Source organism: Hippocampus zosterae, chromosome 5 (assembly GCF_025434085.1).
Source record: "Hippocampus zosterae strain Florida chromosome 5, ASM2543408v3, whole genome shotgun sequence".
In the NCBI taxonomy this organism is placed as follows: domain Eukaryota; kingdom Metazoa; phylum Chordata; class Actinopteri; order Syngnathiformes; family Syngnathidae; genus Hippocampus; species Hippocampus zosterae.
Genome location: NC_067455.1, coordinates 5,813,485 through 5,832,358, shown reverse-complemented (window position 1 = coordinate 5,832,358; position 18,874 = coordinate 5,813,485). Strand labels below are relative to the sequence as shown.

General features: G+C 51.0%; 3 protein-coding genes across 4 annotated transcripts; 1 reads left to right on the top strand and 2 right to left on the bottom strand.

Annotated features, from left to right (window-relative positions):
• Positions 1-219: 219 nt before the first annotated feature.
• Positions 220-6,858, bottom strand: dcst1 (DC-STAMP domain containing 1). Of its 2 annotated transcripts, none has more exons than XM_052065652.1 (16): positions 6,723-6,858; positions 5,648-5,767; positions 4,598-4,672; positions 4,398-4,526; positions 4,136-4,275; positions 3,841-4,018; positions 3,619-3,762; positions 3,409-3,530; positions 3,142-3,299; positions 2,945-3,044; positions 2,759-2,854; positions 2,563-2,689; positions 2,356-2,472; positions 2,126-2,268; positions 444-536; positions 220-339 (listed from the first exon to the last, which is right to left on the bottom strand). In XM_052065652.1, exons 3-16 carry the CDS (start codon positions 4,668-4,670, stop codon positions 268-270), a joined length of 1,692 nt encoding a protein of 563 aa, XP_051921612.1. In that variant the 5' UTR covers positions 4,671-4,672; positions 5,648-5,767; positions 6,723-6,858; the 3' UTR covers positions 220-267. The 2 variants fall into 2 exon arrangements, with proteins under 2 accessions (XP_051921612.1, XP_051921611.1); XM_052065651.1 differs by lacking the exon at positions 6,723-6,858 and adding an exon at positions 5,863-6,115 and having other exon boundaries at positions 5,648-5,773.
• dcst2 (DC-STAMP domain containing 2) lies at positions 6,013-12,451 on the top strand. The gene is made up of 15 exons (XM_052065638.1): positions 6,013-6,236; positions 6,750-7,021; positions 7,096-7,266; positions 7,357-7,458; positions 7,542-7,736; positions 8,075-8,140; positions 8,218-8,431; positions 8,568-8,725; positions 8,827-8,991; positions 9,180-9,347; positions 9,422-9,522; positions 10,418-10,551; positions 10,818-10,915; positions 11,113-11,206; positions 11,844-12,451. Exons 1-15 carry the CDS (start codon positions 6,151-6,153, stop codon positions 12,016-12,018), a joined length of 2,199 nt encoding a protein of 732 aa, XP_051921598.1. The 5' UTR covers positions 6,013-6,150; the 3' UTR covers positions 12,019-12,451.
• Positions 12,452-12,998: 547 nt separating this feature from the next.
• plin6 (perilipin 6) lies at positions 12,999-18,659 on the bottom strand. The gene is made up of 8 exons (XM_052065661.1): positions 18,543-18,659; positions 16,065-16,107; positions 15,799-15,997; positions 15,576-15,658; positions 14,602-14,839; positions 14,182-14,363; positions 13,611-13,877; positions 12,999-13,460 (listed from the first exon to the last, which is right to left on the bottom strand). Exons 1-8 carry the CDS (start codon positions 18,545-18,547, stop codon positions 13,059-13,061), a joined length of 1,419 nt encoding a protein of 472 aa, XP_051921621.1. The 5' UTR covers positions 18,548-18,659; the 3' UTR covers positions 12,999-13,058.
• Between the last annotated feature and the right edge of the window lie 215 nt (positions 18,660-18,874).

The following is an 18,874-nucleotide window of genomic DNA, read 5'->3' as shown; positions in this document are numbered from 1 at the left end:
TAAGATAAGATAAGATAAGATATCCTTTATTTGTCCCACACTGGGGAAATTTACAGCCTCCAGCAGCAAGAATGTGGGTAGAAAGAAAGAAAAACAAACACCGTTCAATTAAGTGCAATATAAATACAAAATGGATAAATAGCAGTGCTATTTACAATTGTTTTTCACATCATTTAATTATTATTATTGTTATTTTTTATTCATTTACAACATTTGACCTTTGACATTTGAAACGAGTTTAATGCGACCTTTATCTTTTCACACATTCTACACACTTTGAACCTCAGACCCCGACGCTTCCCGCCGTCTCCGACACAGCCGAGATAAACACTCCATCACCTGTGGGGACACACACAGACAGACAGACACACACACACACACAATACAACACACTTTCGTGAGAAGCCGGTGGCGTAGTCAGAATTTTGAGTGCGTTTGCGTACGTTTGTGCGGGCCTGTTGGTTGCACGTAGGCTTGTACAACATTCTTCTGTGCAGGCTGAGGTTGTACAAGAACAAGATTCGTGTTTTCTCCCTCTGGAAGACAAAAAGACAAAATGTGCGATGTGCAGCGCAGACGCTTGGCTTCATCTTGACTCACGCACGCACTCGCGCAGGCCCCCCGGGAGTGGCATCCTGCCCAAGGTCACTCAGACAGCGGACAGTGCCGACAGTGACCCCCAAAATGTCACCCAGAAATGTGAGTGGGTGTGGCTTCATTTCATTAAGCCAACCTTCAGTAATACATTGGCGTCATTTTGTGGGCAAAACTAAACCCTTGGGAGGTTTTTTATTTTTATATATATTTTTTTTGCTGCTCGCATTAGAGGTCAACCCTTACAAAAAGATTTAAAAAATATGATAAATATATCATAGTGGGGGAAGATTGGTGTTACTATGAATGACTTAATTGGTTCAATATTATGACAGAAGGCCATTTGGGTTACCGTTTAAGCTTTTCATGTGTTTTGGGGCATATTTTGACCTGGCAAAAATAATTCCAGGGCAACTTGAGAGCCAGTCAAAGTGTCATTTCAACCAAAGGACTGTTCAAAGGCTTCAATGAAGAACAGCAGATGGCAAAGCACGTTGCTTTTCTTTCATCGTCACCGTTTCCATGCTGTGCTTTGAAAAATGCAAAAAAATGAGGCCTTCCCCACACCGCAAACAAAGAGCGGTCATTAAATTGGCATCACAATCCATGTCTGACCAGTATACACCTTGACACCACCTGCAGGCCGTTGGCGGAACAGCAGATGGCCGATTTCAGAACTGTGACATACTGTACAAGAATAATTCATTTTATTGGTCAAATACAGAGGAAAGACGCCGCAGGAGTCTTTTAAAAATCAGTCAATTGTTCTTATTTGAATTTCTTCGTCATCATTCTAAGAATTGTTTTTAGTTTATGTGTCTCATGTCTGATCTTGACGAGGCGCCGAACTTTTTCACATCCGCAGTTGTCGTTTTGAAATGAAGATGAGATGAGAGAAATCCACCCCGAATTCCAAATAAAGCCGAGTTGAGATGAATGACGTCACGTATTGAGTTTGGTTGGAAACGCTCTCAAGTGCACTTCATTGCCCTGATCGGCTTAGCTGGACCGCGTGTGCACGTGTTGAAGTTTTACACTTTGCTAGCTCATCACTATGCGAGAGGAAGTGACATCGGCAGCTGGCGCAAACAAAGAGCGCTTGTAAATTATTGCAAAAAGGACCCGAAGAGCTGACGCAGACGTTTTGTCCGCTTTCACGTATAACACAGGCCCAAAAACAAACAAGACGCAAGCAAGCCTAACCTCAGGAAGACAACAAATACTCCGATTAGTGGATGATTGGTTAGCATGTCTCCCAGTGCCTATGTGGCTTTTCTCCGGGTACTTCGGTTCCCTCCCACAGTCCAAAAACATGCACAGTTGGTTGATTGAACACCCCCCCACCCTCCAAATCATCCCTAGGTTTGATTGTGAGCGCAAATGGCCGTTTGTTTATGTGTGCGCTGCAATTCAGGGTGTTCAGGGTGTCCCCGAAGACGGCTGGGAGCACACCCGCACACCCGCGGCCCTCGTGAGTAGAAGCGGATCAGATAATGGATGGATGGATGTCGGGATGATAAGGGGGCGTTACCCGCGGGTGGTAGAAGGCGGCGATGACCCTCCGCAGGCGGTTAGCGTAAACCTGAAGGCAGCTGAAGAGCGCCGCCAGCAGGAGGCAGCAGGCAACGCTGATGTACGCAGAGGCGGCCAGGGAGGAGGGCGCAGTCACGCAGCCTTTAGGGGGATAGAGAATGAGATTCAAGTTCATTTGGGCTGCCGATCATCACCCCTGCGCGACCCTTGACCCCCAAACCGACTCACGCTGGTTGTCGGATACCACGCGAACCCTCGACGACCCGTTGAAGGCGGAAAACGTCCTCCGCAAGAGGCGCGCCATCATTGAGGTTCCGCCTACTTTTATGTCCACCTGATGGCTGGCTGAAAAAAAGGCCACGCCCACCACGGGGCACCATTACACAACACGCCCCGGGATGTTTGTGTTTACGGGTCACGCAACGGATGTCTTACTCGTGACGTTGACGGTGGTACGCGTGTGCTTGCTCACCACGTCCAGTACACGAAAAACTGACACGTCCACCGTCAGCAGGACAAACGCCAGAAGGAGCACGGACAAAACCTGAACGACACTTGACAGCTGCAAACGCAGACAATGAGTGACACATGCGTGTGTGTGTGTGTGTGTGTACGTGCGAGGTGAGCCCACCACTTCTTTGATTTCTTTAGGGTGAATTTTGGGGCTCCAGGGGTCCACAAACTTTCGTCTCTCAGATGGCGTGAGAGGTAATAAATGCCGTTTGCCCTGAATGTGCACGCACACACACACACACACACACACACATGATAATGAGGCTGCTGATGATGATGATGACGCCAATGATGAAGGCGTTACCAGCGACTTCCTGCGTTGGTCGATGATGCCGAAGTACTTGGTGATGTACATGTTATCGAAGTAAATGTCTCCTCGGAATTGTCGCACGTAACCGAGAGACCTTGAACACACAAACACACCGAGGACGCCGGCGCCATTTGCAACTGCAACGGCGGCGGGGGTGGGGGGCGGGGTTGGGTTGGAGGCCAGCGGCTTACTGCGTGAACACGGACAAGAATGCGAAGGACATGACGAGGCGGAAGATGTCCAGCAGTTTACGTATGCGAGCTTCCCCCTGTCGGAAAGAAGTCCGGATGCCGCGCGTGAAGTCGCCGTCCAGCAGCTGTCCGTCCAGCGCCGACTGCTGCTGATGTTCCTGTCGCGCACCGACACAGGAACGGGAAAATGTCAACAGGCGCCACAGGAACACGCGGAAGGTAAATAATAAATACGGGCGTCGGGCGAAAACGTGACGGGGTCGCGACCTTGACGACGAGCTTGCTGGTGAACTCCCGATTGAGAAGATCAATGGAAGTGTTGAGATGATCGAACAGCTGACCGAAATTTTTCTCCACGGGGATGTGCTCCTTGCACCAGGCCGTCATGACTGAGGAACAAAAGCGCACGGGCGCCGTCGTCATCATCATCATCATCATCATCATCGCGCATGTGTCGATGATCTGGTGTCCGCCGACCTCTCATGATGTTACACAGGAAGTGGAACTTCATGGGCACGCACAGGATGTGCTTGATGACGGGCACCTGGATGGCCTTGGCGCACTCCGCCCACTTGTCGGAGAACCATTTGGTGCAGGCCGCGATGCCCCCCTTGACCATGCCTACGGGCCGACAGGAGACGAACGCGACGATGATGGAGATGAAGAAGGAGAAGGTGGTGGAGGAGGAGGAAGGCTCACCGTCGCATTGCGTTAAGGCGCTGAGGGCGAAACGTTCCTGCGTGCTGTTCCGGTCTGCGTTTCGGGAAGGCTCATTCAGCAGCCGGCCGTTCGTGTCCCGACCGAGCACTTCCTGTCGGACGTCGGCGAAGGCGCCGTGGGCGCCGTGAGCTTCTGACTCGAATTCCGCTTCTCCCTGCTGGACGCACCAAAGAGGCAGGAAGTTAGCACATCACCTGCAGGCCATTAGCTAAAAAGCAATTATTTTTGTTCAGCAGCAGGGTGGTCACATGACTTGTGTGGGGGGGGGTCTTACCACGACTTCTTTCGCCACCTTGAGGAAGGGCTTGACGGCGTCCCTCCACAACAACTTGGCGTTGCGCACTTGAAGGTCCAGATTGCAACTCAGAGACTCCGCCGCCGTCTCGACATTGTGCTGGATGTTGGACACCGGACCTGTCAATCAAGCGCCACGCACTTGTCAATCATCCGGCGACTACCTGTTGGTCAGCATTTATCGAGCTGTGCTGCATTCGCTGTCCATTATCAATCGCGTTACCCCGCTGTCGCGCACCCACCTGAATAGAGCGCAGAGACAACGAGCAGTAAGAGGAAGGCGCGTCCGCGGGAGCCGAGCATGCTGGGAAACATCAGCAGGACGGCACATCTGAAGGCCGATGATGTGGCCCCGCCCACCACACACACCCCTGGATATGGCCACAAGCACAGTCACGCAGGCATCCTGTAGGTGGCGGCGCATCATCATCATCTTCCTCACCAGTAAAGATGCATCCTGTGGCCAGCTTGAGGTCAAAGGTCAGGGGCAGGCCCGGCGCAATGGCAGCGAACATGGCTGATCACATGACAAACACATCACTTGACATCGTCTGCTGTTGATTGGACGGCGCTAGCTTGACTTAGCAGTTGACATTGTTCTGGATTGGTTCTGAATGGAGAGTCTGTGTGAGCCCCCCCCAGACCCCCCACCCCTATAAAACCATATTTTACTGAAAAAAAACAGGGGTCATCAACTCCAATGAGAGCCCGAGATGTTTCCCTCCTCCAACAGAGCCGATTCAAATAATCTGCAAGCTCTGCAGGAGCCTGATAACGATCCTGATCGGTGCAGCAGGGGGTCTCGATGACCGGAGTTGGTAGCCCTTTGTCTAGAGCAGGGGTGCCCAAACTTTTTGGATCGAAGATCTACTTTTTGATCAACTAACCTCACGGGATCTACCCTTACCGGCGCGTGCACGCACACACACACACAAATTTAAGATTTACCTGCTTTATTTTATTTTTTAAATATTTTTTTTAGTGAAAATGAGACTGATTAGTGTGCAGTGTATATTAACACAAAAAAATATATTACTAACATGTACAAAGACACACAAATGGTTGTTTGTTTTTTTTCTTCTCGACACTCCTCGGATCTACTTGGGACCTGTCTTAGATCTACCGGTAGATCAGGATCTACCTAATGGGCACCCCTGGTCCTGAGCGTCTCTAGAACATCCACGGAAGTGCGGAACATTTTGATCCAGATGCTGCCAATATGGTTTTCAAATGATTCATAATCATTGCGATTATGGCTCCAAAAGCCACTGCTATTATTGCGCATTATGGAGGACACTTCTCTTTTGGGGGAAAAAAAACAAAAAAAAAACATCAACACAACTCGTTCGTGATACTTCAATCGTTCCACTTCACTCCGAGCTCCCATTTAGACTGGCCACATATCAACAGCAAAAAAACAAGACCTCCTGAGTCAAAGTCCATCCACCTTGGTGTTTTTTACTTTTCTTTTTCGTTGATTTATTTTTCTTACCTGCACCACTCAGCGCGCCGAACAGGGCGCGTATGATGACGTCAGCAAGCCGCAGCTCGTCCGATTGGTTGAAAAGGAAGCGATGGCAGGCACGTGGGAGGAAGTGCTTGATCAGATGCTCTACAGCTGCGAGACACGTCACCGCCACCAGATGGCGTCACACACCAGAAATACCACAAGGACGTGTACAAGAAAGATGAAAAGAAAACACTCACTACTGCGAGGTTGGTCGTCACGAGTCATGATCACGTCACGACCGGCTTGTGCCGTTGGTGCTTGTTGTTCACAATGACCGTAAAGATCACAATCATATACTGATAATCCTAAATCCTAATCCATGCCTTTTCCCCGGCGCAAACCAGTGTGACGTCACAGTTAAACGACGCGTTATGTCACGTGACGCCGTCAAAGTAAATTCCCTTACACGTTCCTGACGCGCACGTTCAACTTTGAGTTACAAACATTTGGGGGAAAAAAAGAACTGAGACGATCTGAACCATGTAATGAAAAACTTGTTTGACGAGTACGAGTCCCGTCGCGTGATGGACGGAAGTGCAGTCAACTGGTTACCATGGCGACGCCCAGGCAGGTAAAATGTCCCAAATGAACTGCACGGCTAATTTCTTGCATTCTATTGTCAAAGATGGGAGAGCGGACAAGATGCTTGACTTTTTTTGTGATTTTGAAAATGCAAAGAAATGTGATCCAAACAAAAAGACAAAAAAGTTGCTACGACTGAGCGCATTGCGGTGCCCTGAGATACGACTGATACAACCTGACTAGATTTGTTTGTTTGTTTGTTTTTTTTGTTGCCACGAACCGTCATTGGGCTGATTGTGCAAAGGAATGCTCTCACTACCTTAATGCTAGAATATCATGGTAAATGGCCTAGACGGAAGAACAAATAGCATGGATACTTGAACAACACAAACGTTGCAGCAGCACATGTAAACAGACAATATAATCCAGGCAAATCCATTGGAAGACTTTTTGGGAGCTCTACAAAAGGCAATTACGTCTTACCAAGAATGTTAAAAATGGAGCCAGAAACTCTCAAGGCCATGACGCAAAACACCTCACCATTTTTTTTTTCACACCAAAGGCTGCCATCTTCCTCGTCGTCATCCTCGCCGGCATCGCGGCGCGGCAATTTGCGAGGTGACTTTCGAGCGGCGGCGCGGAGCCTGGTGGCCTTCGGGGCGGGGCTGGTGCTGGCCTCCTGCTACGGTGCCACCGCGCTCTTTCTGCAGGGGGCGCCACTGTGGCCGTGTATATACGGAACGCTGGCGGTGGCCACTATCGCTGGCTTCGGGATGGGGATGTCCGTGCGCGTGCGCACCGCCATCAGCCTTATGCTGCCGTCGCTCTGCTCGGGTCAGTGCCTTCGCTCTTGTGTGTGTGTGTGTGTGTATGTGTGTGTGTATATCCGATGATATGTGTGTGTGTAGCTCACGGACGTAACTTCCTGTTGCTGGCAAGCACGGCGGTGCTGGTGTCGGGCCCGGTGGCAAATACATTGGAGAATTCGGAGCTAGCCGCCGCCAGCCTGCTCTGTGGCGCCGAGTTTGCCGCCAATCAGACACGACAGCTGATGAAGAACGCGGCCACGCCTCTCCTGGGTAAGACACGCCCACTGGCTTCCCTCATCGCAGTTCCGCTGAGCAACACCTCAGAGAAAATCGTGTGCATGTGTGTGCATGGCCATGCAGCCGCGCTGGACCACATCCGCCAGATTGGAAGGAACGCCGCTGCCATGGCGGCCAGAGTCAACAAGCTGATTGGCTCGCTGAGTGATGGCATCCGCCATGTTGGTGAGAAAATCACAATCTATGTGTGTGTGTGTGTATGTGCACACCTGTCTTCAGGTTGAGTCTTTGTCCTCCTCGCCCTCCAGCCCGCACCATGATGAACGTTTTTCATTTCCTGTCGGACCTTGGCAACGTGTGCAACGCCAAACTGGGCGCGCCGTACAGGAAGTGTCGCGCCATCTTTATCCGGGCCAAAGGCGACTGCGTTGCTAAGCTAGGCGACTTCAACTTCCTGTGTGGCATCGTCGATGGCTTCATGCACCTTTGTGAGCTGGCGAAAGGTGCATTGACCCGCCGGGTGCCTGACTTAGCTTTTTATGTGCCTTGGTGAAGTCATAGCCTAGCATAGCATAGCATAGCATAGCATAGCATAGCCTAGCACAGCACAGCACAGCACAGCACAGCACAGCATAGCATAGCATAGCATAGCATAGCATAGCATAGCATAGCATAGCAATGGAATTTCAAAGTCCCCCAAAAAAACTGTGAAACATACACTATAACAGCAGCAGAGGACAACAACAAGCTAGCAGCAGAGGACAAAACAAGCTAGTGAGACAGAGAAGCAAACCTGAAAGCAAATAATCCAACAAGTACGTCTGCTTTTGGTGTCTTTTAGCCCCCAAGCTGTTCTGCATCATTCCGGAATATATCTCCAGCCAGCTCAAGAAGCACTTGGCCGAGCGTAAGTCTGCCGGCCATTGAGAGCCCGCCTCCCGCCTCCCGGCCCCACCCCCTGACTCCTCCCACTTGCATATTCAGCCGTCATCTCCGCCTTCCGCCGAATGCGGAGCCATTTCGATTTCAACCTGTCGGTGTCGGCCGACGTGGAGGTGGACGCCAACGTGAGCCGCTCGCTACACCAGACGGCTCAGGAGATCTTGGAGCAGCTGACTTCGGACCTCAAGGTCTTCACCACACTTAGAGGACCGCTCGTGTGGGCGGGGCTTTTGTTCCTAACCTGCTCCCTAATCAGGTGACCGCACCTTCTGCGCTGGGCGTGCCAGACCCGCAACCGTGTCGGTTTGCGCGAACGTGTCTTCGTGCACGTCCGCCGATGATTTTGTGTGTGAAACTAGCGGCTGCTAGCTAACGCAAGCGTGTGTGTGTAGGGCGGTGCGGTACCAGCGCAAATACTTGACGCGCTTGAATTTCGAAAACGTTTACATCACCGCTCAGTTTGTAAAACTGGATCGTCGGTTGACCTCAGAAGGCGGGGCTTCCATCCTGCCAATCACGCGTAAGGAGTCACAGATCTACATTAGGCCACGTGAGTTCATCAGAAACGACGATTGACGACTCGGGTCCACGTCGCACGCCAGTCACCCATCACTTCCTGTCGCCACTTAATGGCATCAATTCCTGTTTCAGTGTCTCTGTGGCTGACACGCAGAGAGTGTCGTTCGGTGCTAGTGGGCGTGGCCTGGGTGACGAGACACATGCTGATGTCGGCGGTTCTTGTAGCTCTGGACTTCCTGGTCTTCTGGCTTTTGGATCAGGTGCACCGGCAGGTCCAGGGGGGCGTCGTGGCCCGAGGTGCTATGCCAGCGACGCGTTTCCCGAATGAACCCTTTTTTTTTCCACTTGCATCTTCCAATTCCTTCAATCGTCCTTCACTTGTCCTTCAATCCTTCCTAAGCGCTAATGCCGTGAGCGCTAACGATCTTAAACGAGCCGGACGGGTACACGGTTATGTCTGAGCGTGGGGTGGTATGATCCCGCAGCTCCGGTAACGGTGGCAGTTCAGGTGGAAGGCTCGGGCTACATGGCCGACATCATGCGTGACCTGGCGGTGTCCTTCAACGTGCTGCAGGCCGGAAACGTCACCGTCATCAGCCCCAAGTGTCTGTTTGTACCATCGGAACCCGACTACGCTTCCTGCTTCGCCATAGGTGGGCCTCCGCCGCGGGAAGTGATGTATGGAGGCGTGGGGGGGGGAGAGGTGACCTGTCCGCTCATCTCTCAGGCTTCCTTTTGGGCGTGGCCCTGCTGGTGACGCTCGCCGGAGGAATCGTCCGCCGGTCAAGACGCCTCATCTGCGCATACTTCCACCCCGACACCGAGATGGTAAACGCACACCCTCGCAAATAGACCAAGAAACGCGTCATATAGCGACGCGTTGTCATTATATGGGGCGGCCCGGTAGTCCAGTGGTTAGCACGTGGGCTTCACAGTGCAGAGGTACCGGGTTCGATTCCAGCTCCGGACTCTCTGTGTGGAGTTTGCATGTTCCCCCTGCGTGGGTTTTCTCCGGGTGCTCCGGTTTCCTCCCATATTCCAAAAACATGCATGGCAGGCTGATTGGACGCTCTGAATTGTCCCTGGGTGTGTGAGTGAGCGCGAGTGGTTGTTCGTTTCTGTGTGCCCTGCGATTGGCTGGCAACCGATTCAGGGTGTCCCCCGCCTACTGCCCGGAGACGGCTGGGATGGGCTCCAGCACCCCCCGCGACCCTAGTGAGGATCAAGCGGTTCGGAAGATGAATGAATGAATGTCACTATATGCCCTTTGCAGGCGGCCCGGTAGTCCAGTGGTTAGCACGTCGGCTTCACAGTGCAGAGGTACCGGGTTCGATTCCAGCTCCGGCCTCCCTGTGTGGAGTTTGCATGTTCTCCCCGGGCCTGCGTGGGTTTTCTCCGGGTGCTCCGGTTTCCTCCCGCATTCCAAAAACATGCGTGGCAGGCTGATTGAACACTCTAAATTGTCCCTGGGTGTGTGAGTGAGCGCGAGTGGTTGTTCGTTTCTGTGTGCCCTGCGATTGGCTGGCAACCAGTTCAGGGTGTCCCCCGCCTACTGCCCGTAGATGGCTGGGATGGGCTCCAGCACCCCCCGCGACCCAAGTGAGGATCAAGCGGTTCGGAAGATGAATGAATGAATGAATGAATGTCACTATATGCCCTTTGCCATGCGCTCAATTAGTTTTCCGACATCTACTGGCTTTACACTCACTTCCTGCTCCATCAGGCACGTCTCCACTTCCTTCGCCAGCAAATCCTGGACGAGAGGCGGGCGGCGGGAAGAGCCCTGCTGAGGGCGGCGGCCAGGATGTCGCCGAAAGGGGCAAAGCCTCGCGGCCGTCTCTGGGCCCTGTTGCGAAGGTGCGTCGTGGGGACATTTGGACTTCATAACGTGCGTCGTGGGGACTTCATAACGACCTGGTATCAGTGAGCCAAAGTTAAGCATGAGCTCTTTCTCCAATGTCATTCCCCAGTCGGAGGTCAGTCGAGCCCCCGCCCGTCCGAATCAAACGCACACGACCCAATATTAGGAGACTGGATGAGCGTCACTCTCGCAGCCACCGCGTCGGTCACGTGTGTTTCTTTTCCACAACAGTCAATCAAGTATCAATGCATGTGTCTGTCAGGCTTCCAGGGGGAGGAGCCTACCTGTCAGAAATGTGCGTGTCCTGCGGTGGGAGGGCGGGGCTTGTGCCGTTCGTCTGCGACGTCGATCGGTGTCCAGGTAGGATGGTCGATAAGGCCCACCGGGCACCCGCCAATCACAACTCTGCACAAGACGGGTAGCAACGTGCTACGGCTAAATCTTGGCGCAGGGGGTGCGGGGGGGTCAGGTGGCGTCAGGGAGAGCACGCGGTGTTGGCCGCTAACCGCGGTAACCGCTGTCACGAGGTTTTTGGTTTCCCCTCGCTGTGTTTGCAGGAGTGTTTTGTAAGCCGTGTTTCAAGAGAGGTGGGAAGATGTGTCACGTGTGCGCGCGACCGGCGACCTTCCGAGAAGACAGCCAGGAGGAGCCGTGAGTGACGCCGCCACGAGAAATCCTGCAAAAGCGAGCGCTCGATAGCCGAAAAACAAGAAACGGCCTTCAATTGAGGAAAACGCGAAAAACGGAGGTTGAATAAAACTCTAAAATAAGAGAAATTAAAAAATGAGAATGACCAGCACTAGGAAAAGGTCAAATGAGGAACACAAGTAAAAAAATAAAAACTGAAAAAAAGAAAACCTAAATCCCCAAAAGGAGAGAAACAAAAAATGAAATAACCACAAAAAAGAAAAAAATGCTAAAAGGTACAAGAGAAACACTAAAAATAAAACTCTTAAGTAGAAAAGCATAAAAAAATAAAAATAAAAATAGGAGAAACTGTAAAAAAAAAAGTGAGAAAAATGCAAAAAATACATGGGGAAAAAATATGACATTGGGAAAAATGTAAAAATAAAAAAGCGAAAAACAATATGAGAAAATACTAATAAGGAGAAAAAAAACCAAGAAAACTGGAATGAGAAAAAGGTGAAAAAACAAAAAAAATCAAACGAATACAAACACCAAAGATGAAAACAGAGAACTTCAGAAAACTCGAAAGACAACAATGTGAGTGCTGAGAAATATTCCAAATATTCTTTTTGCTTCTGCGTGTGCATACGCACCTCGTCAGTGACTCGAGCGAGGACGAGCGCGAGGACGCCGCCCGCCAGGACGCCCCCGGGGCCGATGTGAGCGCCGGTCGCCCCGAGCCGCCATCGCTGGAGCCGTCGGCGTCCCAAAGCTTTTTCTCTTCCGCCTTCGGCTTTCTTCAAGACTTCGGTGGCAGTGGCCCCACGCCGCGCTGATGACCTCTGACCTTGCATTAAGCGCGCATGTACGTGTGTGACACAATCACAATCTATTGCCAAGAAACCATTCCCCTTTCACATGAAACTTACAAATACTCCTTCAACATGCTGAAAAATGCTTCGAAATTAATAGTAGGTAAAAAAAAACAAGCAGTCACACGAAGGTTGTGTGAAGCTTTATTGATGGACATCACTGACACACACACCCCGGCCCGCCCCCCCCCCACAAATAAAACATAAAATAAAATTTTATGGCTACAATTAACGTGTTAGCAGGCGAATTGCTTCCTGTTAGCAGTTAGCAAGCTACATTTGATGTTATGCAACACACTCCAGTCGCAATTGGGAGGTCTTAAAAGCTGGCCGGGCCTCAAAAGACCCAATTGAGAATCTTAAATATTACACATGTTCCAATATTTAGGACCCCCCCCCCACCCCCCAAAAAACTTCCATGTTTGCTGGGATAGCTGACTATGCTGGAGTTGTTTGATTTTACGAATTGTGACGTGGAACTGAAAGTTAGCCAATCCAAGAAACAGGCTAGTTGAGCGCAAGGGAAGCAGCCGGAAATGAGGCAGCTTCTCAAGAGTATTTTCCAAATCAAAGTCTTTTCTGATGATTTGGGCATTTTTCAACGCAAATTTCAGTAACGGTCGCCGCATATCTGCTTGTGACAATTCTTAGACACATAGTATGACCAAAATATTAAAAGTGATCCGGTTTTTGAGCTTGTTGAGTGGGCTCGGTAACAAAATCGATCTTTTCATATATGAAAACTACAAATGTGTATACTAGGACTTAATGGCGCGTGACGTGACCGTGACAGGAGGTCAAGTGAGAGTGGAAGGAAGAAGAATTGTGTCAGTGAGTACGGCGATTAGATGAGTTTTGCGCCGATTCTGTCGGAGAAGCCATACGCTGACCGACACATACCACGGCGTTCTGCTGTCAGGGTGGCTGACTGGGTGTGGCTCGGAGCAGGGGAGGCACGGGGGAAGCGGCGGCACCGTGCTGTGGCGTGGACGGGGTGGCGCTCATCAGTCGGTGGCGCTGTTGATGGGCTCTTCCACCGAGTTGGGGTTGAGGTACTCGAAGGCCTTTTGGCTCTGCGACACAAACTGCTTGAGCGGCGAAAGGATGAGCTCGGCGGCGGAGGGACGGCGTTGGGCGGCGCTATCGGAAAGGACGGGGGAGCCGTCCGCCTCCGCGTCCTGCTTCAGGCTGGAGCGCTGGCCGGAGGCGGCCGCAGGGGCAACGGCGGCGGCATCCGGGCCTGGACTGCGGGCGGCTCTGGAGAAAAGACTCTTGCGCCGGCGAGGACGTCCGTCCATGGCTTTCAGGAACAGACTGTTGGCTGAGCTGCGGCGGGACGAGCTGTCCGCACGGAAGTCCTCCTGGTTCAGGAAATCCTCCACCTCTTTGTTGGACGGCTGCTGGAGCTGACGCATAGGAAACATGGGCTTGAAATTGGTGTCAAACTCACACGACTCCAAGATGTCCAGAACATGCCGAAAACCCGCTTCAAATGTGTCCCAATTGTGGCGGAGGTCAGCTCATGGCGACATATGAGTCGTACAAAGTGTGCTCACCAAGTCGTACAGTGGCGTGGTGTTGATGACGAGCTGGAGGAGAATCCTGGAGAGCTTCTGAAGATCCTCCAGGAGGTGGCGGACCTGAAGCGGGAGCTCTCGGATCTGCTGCACCGGACGAAGCTCCGCTAACACGACAGCCTGCTCGCGAACGCGGCCCAGGGTCAGCTGCCTTAGCATCTCTGTGCGGTACACAAGGGCCACGAGCAGCCTCTGCAAGTACTGCAGCAACTCCCCCAGCACTTCCAGCACAGTCCCCAGTCCCACCTGCAGGGGGGGGGGGGGGGGGGAGTGTGGCACAATAAATGTATGGGGTCGTATCCCAAAATCGTTACATTGGCACTCTCTTTTTGGGAACATGCTTCTTCCTAGACAATCAAGCTAGCAGTCCGGGAGCCAGATTTAGCCTGCCACATCCTTTTATCTGGCCTGTGAAGGCATTTCAGGTGCGACGAAAAAGGCAAACAAAAAGATTAAAGACAAGATTAAGTTCAGCGAAGAGATTAAAAAAAAAAAAAGTCAAGGTACAGTACCAGCATGAGCCGAGTGTTTTGATTAGCTTTGCACAAACCGCTTGGACGGCGTCCCCCAGGGCTCCGGTGGCGTCCTCCAGCTGTTCTTGGACCTTAGCCATGCGGTGGTAAAGCTGCAGGCTTATGGAGAGTAGGAGGCTACGGACGCGGGTCCAGACGCTGGGCTCCTCGTCGTCATCTTCGTCCTCATACTCCTGAACCCGCATCTCCCACTCGCGACCTCAACACGCCACATGACACACAGCACACGTCAACAAACGCCGTTACAACCTACAAGCTTGCTTTCCGAAATAAACCATTTCCCCCCAAATAATCACTGGCTCCCCTAGAAATCCAGATGTGGACTGGCTCACTCTGTCTCCAAACCAAAATGGACCATTACAGACCACCATGGACATCATCGTATTGACCCTAATGATGGTAAATCACAAAGTTCAAAACAAATGTTGCTAACTTACGGAGCGTGGGAGGCAGCGGCATGTAGTAGGCGGTGGCGTCCTCCAGGCGGCTGAGCAAGTCATCCAGACCCGACGAGGCGGCGCGTCCCACCTGCGACTCCTGCACCTGCCGCACCGCCATCCAGGCGGAGTTAGACAGACGCTCCATCTGGTCCAACGCGCCGTCCAATCCATCCACCATCCACAGCTGCATGTCATCCAGCGTCAGGAAGAAGGCATCCTTCAGGTGACCCACCACCTGGACGGGGGCGCACCATTAGCGTGGCGACGCATGCCTGACCGGCTACGTCACGGATTTCTATGCAATCCTGCTTTTTCTGCCTACAGAAAGCAATGGCTGTAGGTTCATTGGACAATGTACATCTGCGGGCCACATTATTCATGTACATTGCCAGAAGATCTGTGAAATTTGTTGGTTTGTAATAAACGGGGATTGACCGTATCAACTAGGTTTTATGCTAGCCGTTTCTTAGATGTTAATAATCCTGTTTCTATCGAGTCACATTCCGTTTAGGACATTATTTGAGTAGATATACGCGAGCATACTTCAAGTGCCTTCTTATTGGTTTCACCGGAAGGCCATAGCTGACTTCTCGGTTCACGGGTGAAGGTTACCATGTATTGACGGTAAAGTTAGCAACCGGAAATTGTGCATCTTGTCTGTCAGAATAAGAGTATGATATGCAAGAAGTGCGATGTTAACTGTGTAAATGTTGCCATCGTAGTAGTTGTACTAAGTAGTGTACTCATTACTTATCCTGTTTAGGTTCACTGACCAGTGAGTAAATGGTCATTTTCTTTTTAGGCTTAGAAACGTACATGCGCGTACACACACACACACACACACACACACACACACACACACACACACACACACACGCACTACAGAGGCCTTTTCCAGTCAACTTTTTTTGCAAATCATCCCCAAAAAAAGTCGTCACACACTCAACAAGAAGAAGAAACAAGTTGGCAACCTCGTCGGTGGACTGGTTAAGGATGGGAAAGGTCCTCTCCAGCTGGTCCAGACCCACCAGAGCAAAACTGTTCGCCGCCTCGACTTGGAGCACACAACACAGAAAGTGTGTCACGAAAACACAGGAAGTAGCACAGGATCACCACGTTAGCTGAAATGGTACAAAGTAGCTACAGGGCAGCAGCATTATTAGGATTTAGCATTAGCATCAGCACAGTACGCACTCTGAGGCCTGAGGGTCTGCACGAGGGGCGTGGCTCCGCTCAAGGCCACCTTGGAGGCATTTTGGACGCCCACCTCGGCCACGCCTCCAACCAAGCTCAGCAGAGGGTAGCGACCTTTGGCCTCCGAGTACATCGAGGTCACCAACTCCAGCGCCGAGCGCACCAGAGGGAGGTGCGAGACCCTCAGCACCACACTCATCTGAACACACAATCAACCAATGTTTGAGTGGCGTGACCAAGAGAGTCCCAAGTCCCGCCCATCTCACCTCATGATTGTGATGAGCCATGTCGTTATCTCTTTCCCCAAATCTGAAGGGAGACAAACAGAGGAAGGAAGTCAGTGCATTGGATTATTATAAGACTTCACACCCACAGCCGGTATCGGGTCAATGCTGGCTTTATTTCAAGGTATCGGGTACTCATGATGTCTGCCGATACCATGTCACAGATACCTAGACCTGGTCATGGTTAACTTGATGTAAAATTTACTCTCATCTGAGATTAGTAAAACCAAGTTCAAAATCTGTGAATCAAACTAAGCGGAACTCCATTGCACCATTTTATATATATATATTATATATATATATATATATATACAGTATATATACACATATTCATTCATTCATTCATTCATCTTCCGAGCCGCTTGATCCTCACTAGGGTCGCGGGGGGTGCTGGAGCCTATCCCAGCTGTCTTCGGGCAGTAGGCGGGGGACACCCTGAATCGGTTGCCAGCCAATCGCAGGGCACACAGAAACGAACAACCATTCGCAGTCACACTCACACCTAGGGACAATTTAGAGTGTTCAATCAGCCTGCCACGCATGTTTTTGGAATGTGGGAGGAAACCGGAGCACCCAGAGAAAACCCACGCAGGCCCGGGGAGAACATGCAAACTCCACACAGGGAGGCCGGAGCTGGAATCGAACCCGGTACCTCCGCACTGTGAAGCCGACGTGCTAACCACTGGACTACCGGGCCGCCCATATATTATATTATATATATATATATATATTTTTTTTTAACAACTTTAACCTTACCCACAACATCTCAGTTTGTCAGATTTGGGCTTTGTAGTTTCGTTGATGGACCAGAAAGACACGAGGTTTGTATGGAAGGTTATAACAGAGGACCCCCAACAGAGGGCAGCAACGAGACCTTCGCATGTGGCCGACTTGCATCCTTCATTTGCGAGTGAAGAGGTGATAGCGTCTGCGGCCTCGGCGGGCGGCGACATGAGGAAGTCAGCTGCTCGTGCACACGACTCTTCAATGTTCCGCCGCCGAACCAGCGTGGAAATTGCCCACTATGGCCAATGCACGTACGCTCACATGCGCACAAAACAGCCTTTCAAGGACTTTGGAGGGCGCCGCTCTCATGACATTTCCCCACTGACGCTTGCCACGGAGTCCATTCACTCCACCGGATTGACAGGAGACCAATCCGTGGGAAAATTTACTTCTTAGCGTCATCCAAAAGGACGCGGTATCATCGTTTTCCCCCAAAAACACAAGTTGAAAGTGGCTCCGGTGCGGGTTGTTCTGACGACTTGGATCACTCATGAGGGCAAAACGTTGAGTTTCAGGCATTCATCCTTTCACCACAGACTATCTTGGCAATCTGCTCACCATGCATACCAACACCCGCGTTCGCCATTATAGCAGTTTCACGAATCTCTTGGTTCTCAAAGTCCACTTTTTTTCGTCCCGTAATTTCTCTGGAAGGTTTTGTAACAAACGAGGAAAGACGTCGTCGTTGAAAAACTCGGCGAAGAAGGACCACGCCCTGATGGCATTCGAGCGTCTGAAAACACTAGAGGACTGCTGGTACGCCTTGGCGCAGGGGTCTCAAACTCATTTTTGTCGCGGATCCCAAGTCAAGAATAAGGGCTTGTTCAAACACTGTTGTTATGGATTGGATGTGACAATTGGAAATTTTGGTTCAGACTTTAGCAAACATCATTGGCGTTGACATGGTTGATTTGCTTTCGCAGGCCACATAAAATGATGTGGGGGGCCCCAGATCTGGCCCCGGGGCCTTGACTTTGACACCCGTGCCTTATTGTGTTTGTTCATATGTCCATCCTCATGACAGGTTACTTTAGTTCCGTGTTTCTCATTTATTTTACGTAAGTCCCTCCCCCCCGAAGGCGAAAAAAACATTTTACCTCCCCACCAACTCTCTGGCGCGACAATAAATGGTTTTGTCTCAAACTGTTCCATGTAAACTTCTGTTGAACAGACGATTCTTATTAACATTTCAAACAAAGACAGAGAGCTCAACTTATAACAAAGAATAAATTCAACAGGATTGTTGACATTTTGTCACTGAAATGATTTTAAGTGCATCGATTTGCCTGAAATATAAACTAGTAAATAAATGAGAGTACCACTGCCACCCACTGGAATGGACGTGCAATTACATTTTTTTTCATGCTCAGAAAAAAAAAGCGCACCCCCAGGTCATATGCGCTTTCCAAAAAAAGATCGGCTTTAGGGGGACTTGGAACTCATCGCAGGTGGATTTGGGCGAGGGCCCAGGTTCACGCCGGAGCGGGGGACCGAGAGTCACAATCTTACGGGGATTTACAACGAGTACTCAAAGAAAGTGCGAGCAGGAGAAACTCACGCAAGGTGGCGGGCGAGGAGAAGACCCAAACTCATACTGGGATTGGAACACCCCCCCCACTCCCCACCCTACAGAAAAGCCAAAAACTCCAAAAGGGGCCAAAAAGGCACACTCACCCCATGAGCAAGGCACAGCTGCTGAAGACGAAGAGCGGATGAAGATGAGCAAAGCGCTTGTGAGCTCGGCGGGCCGCGGGACGGCCGCTTTTCAGGAGGAGACGTGTGACGTGATGGGACGCCACGCGCTGCGAGCCCTTGCCACATGAATGGGGCCTTTATTGTGACGCGCTTCACTTTCGCAATCACTGGCTCCAAAAAGTAGAGCTCTTGCCGATTTTTTTTTTCTTTCTAACAGAAGTTTGAAACAGTTGTGCCGACATTGACAGAAATTTGGAACAGTTCGTAATTCCCTCGACATTGTATACAAATAACCGCAACAATCATGCATA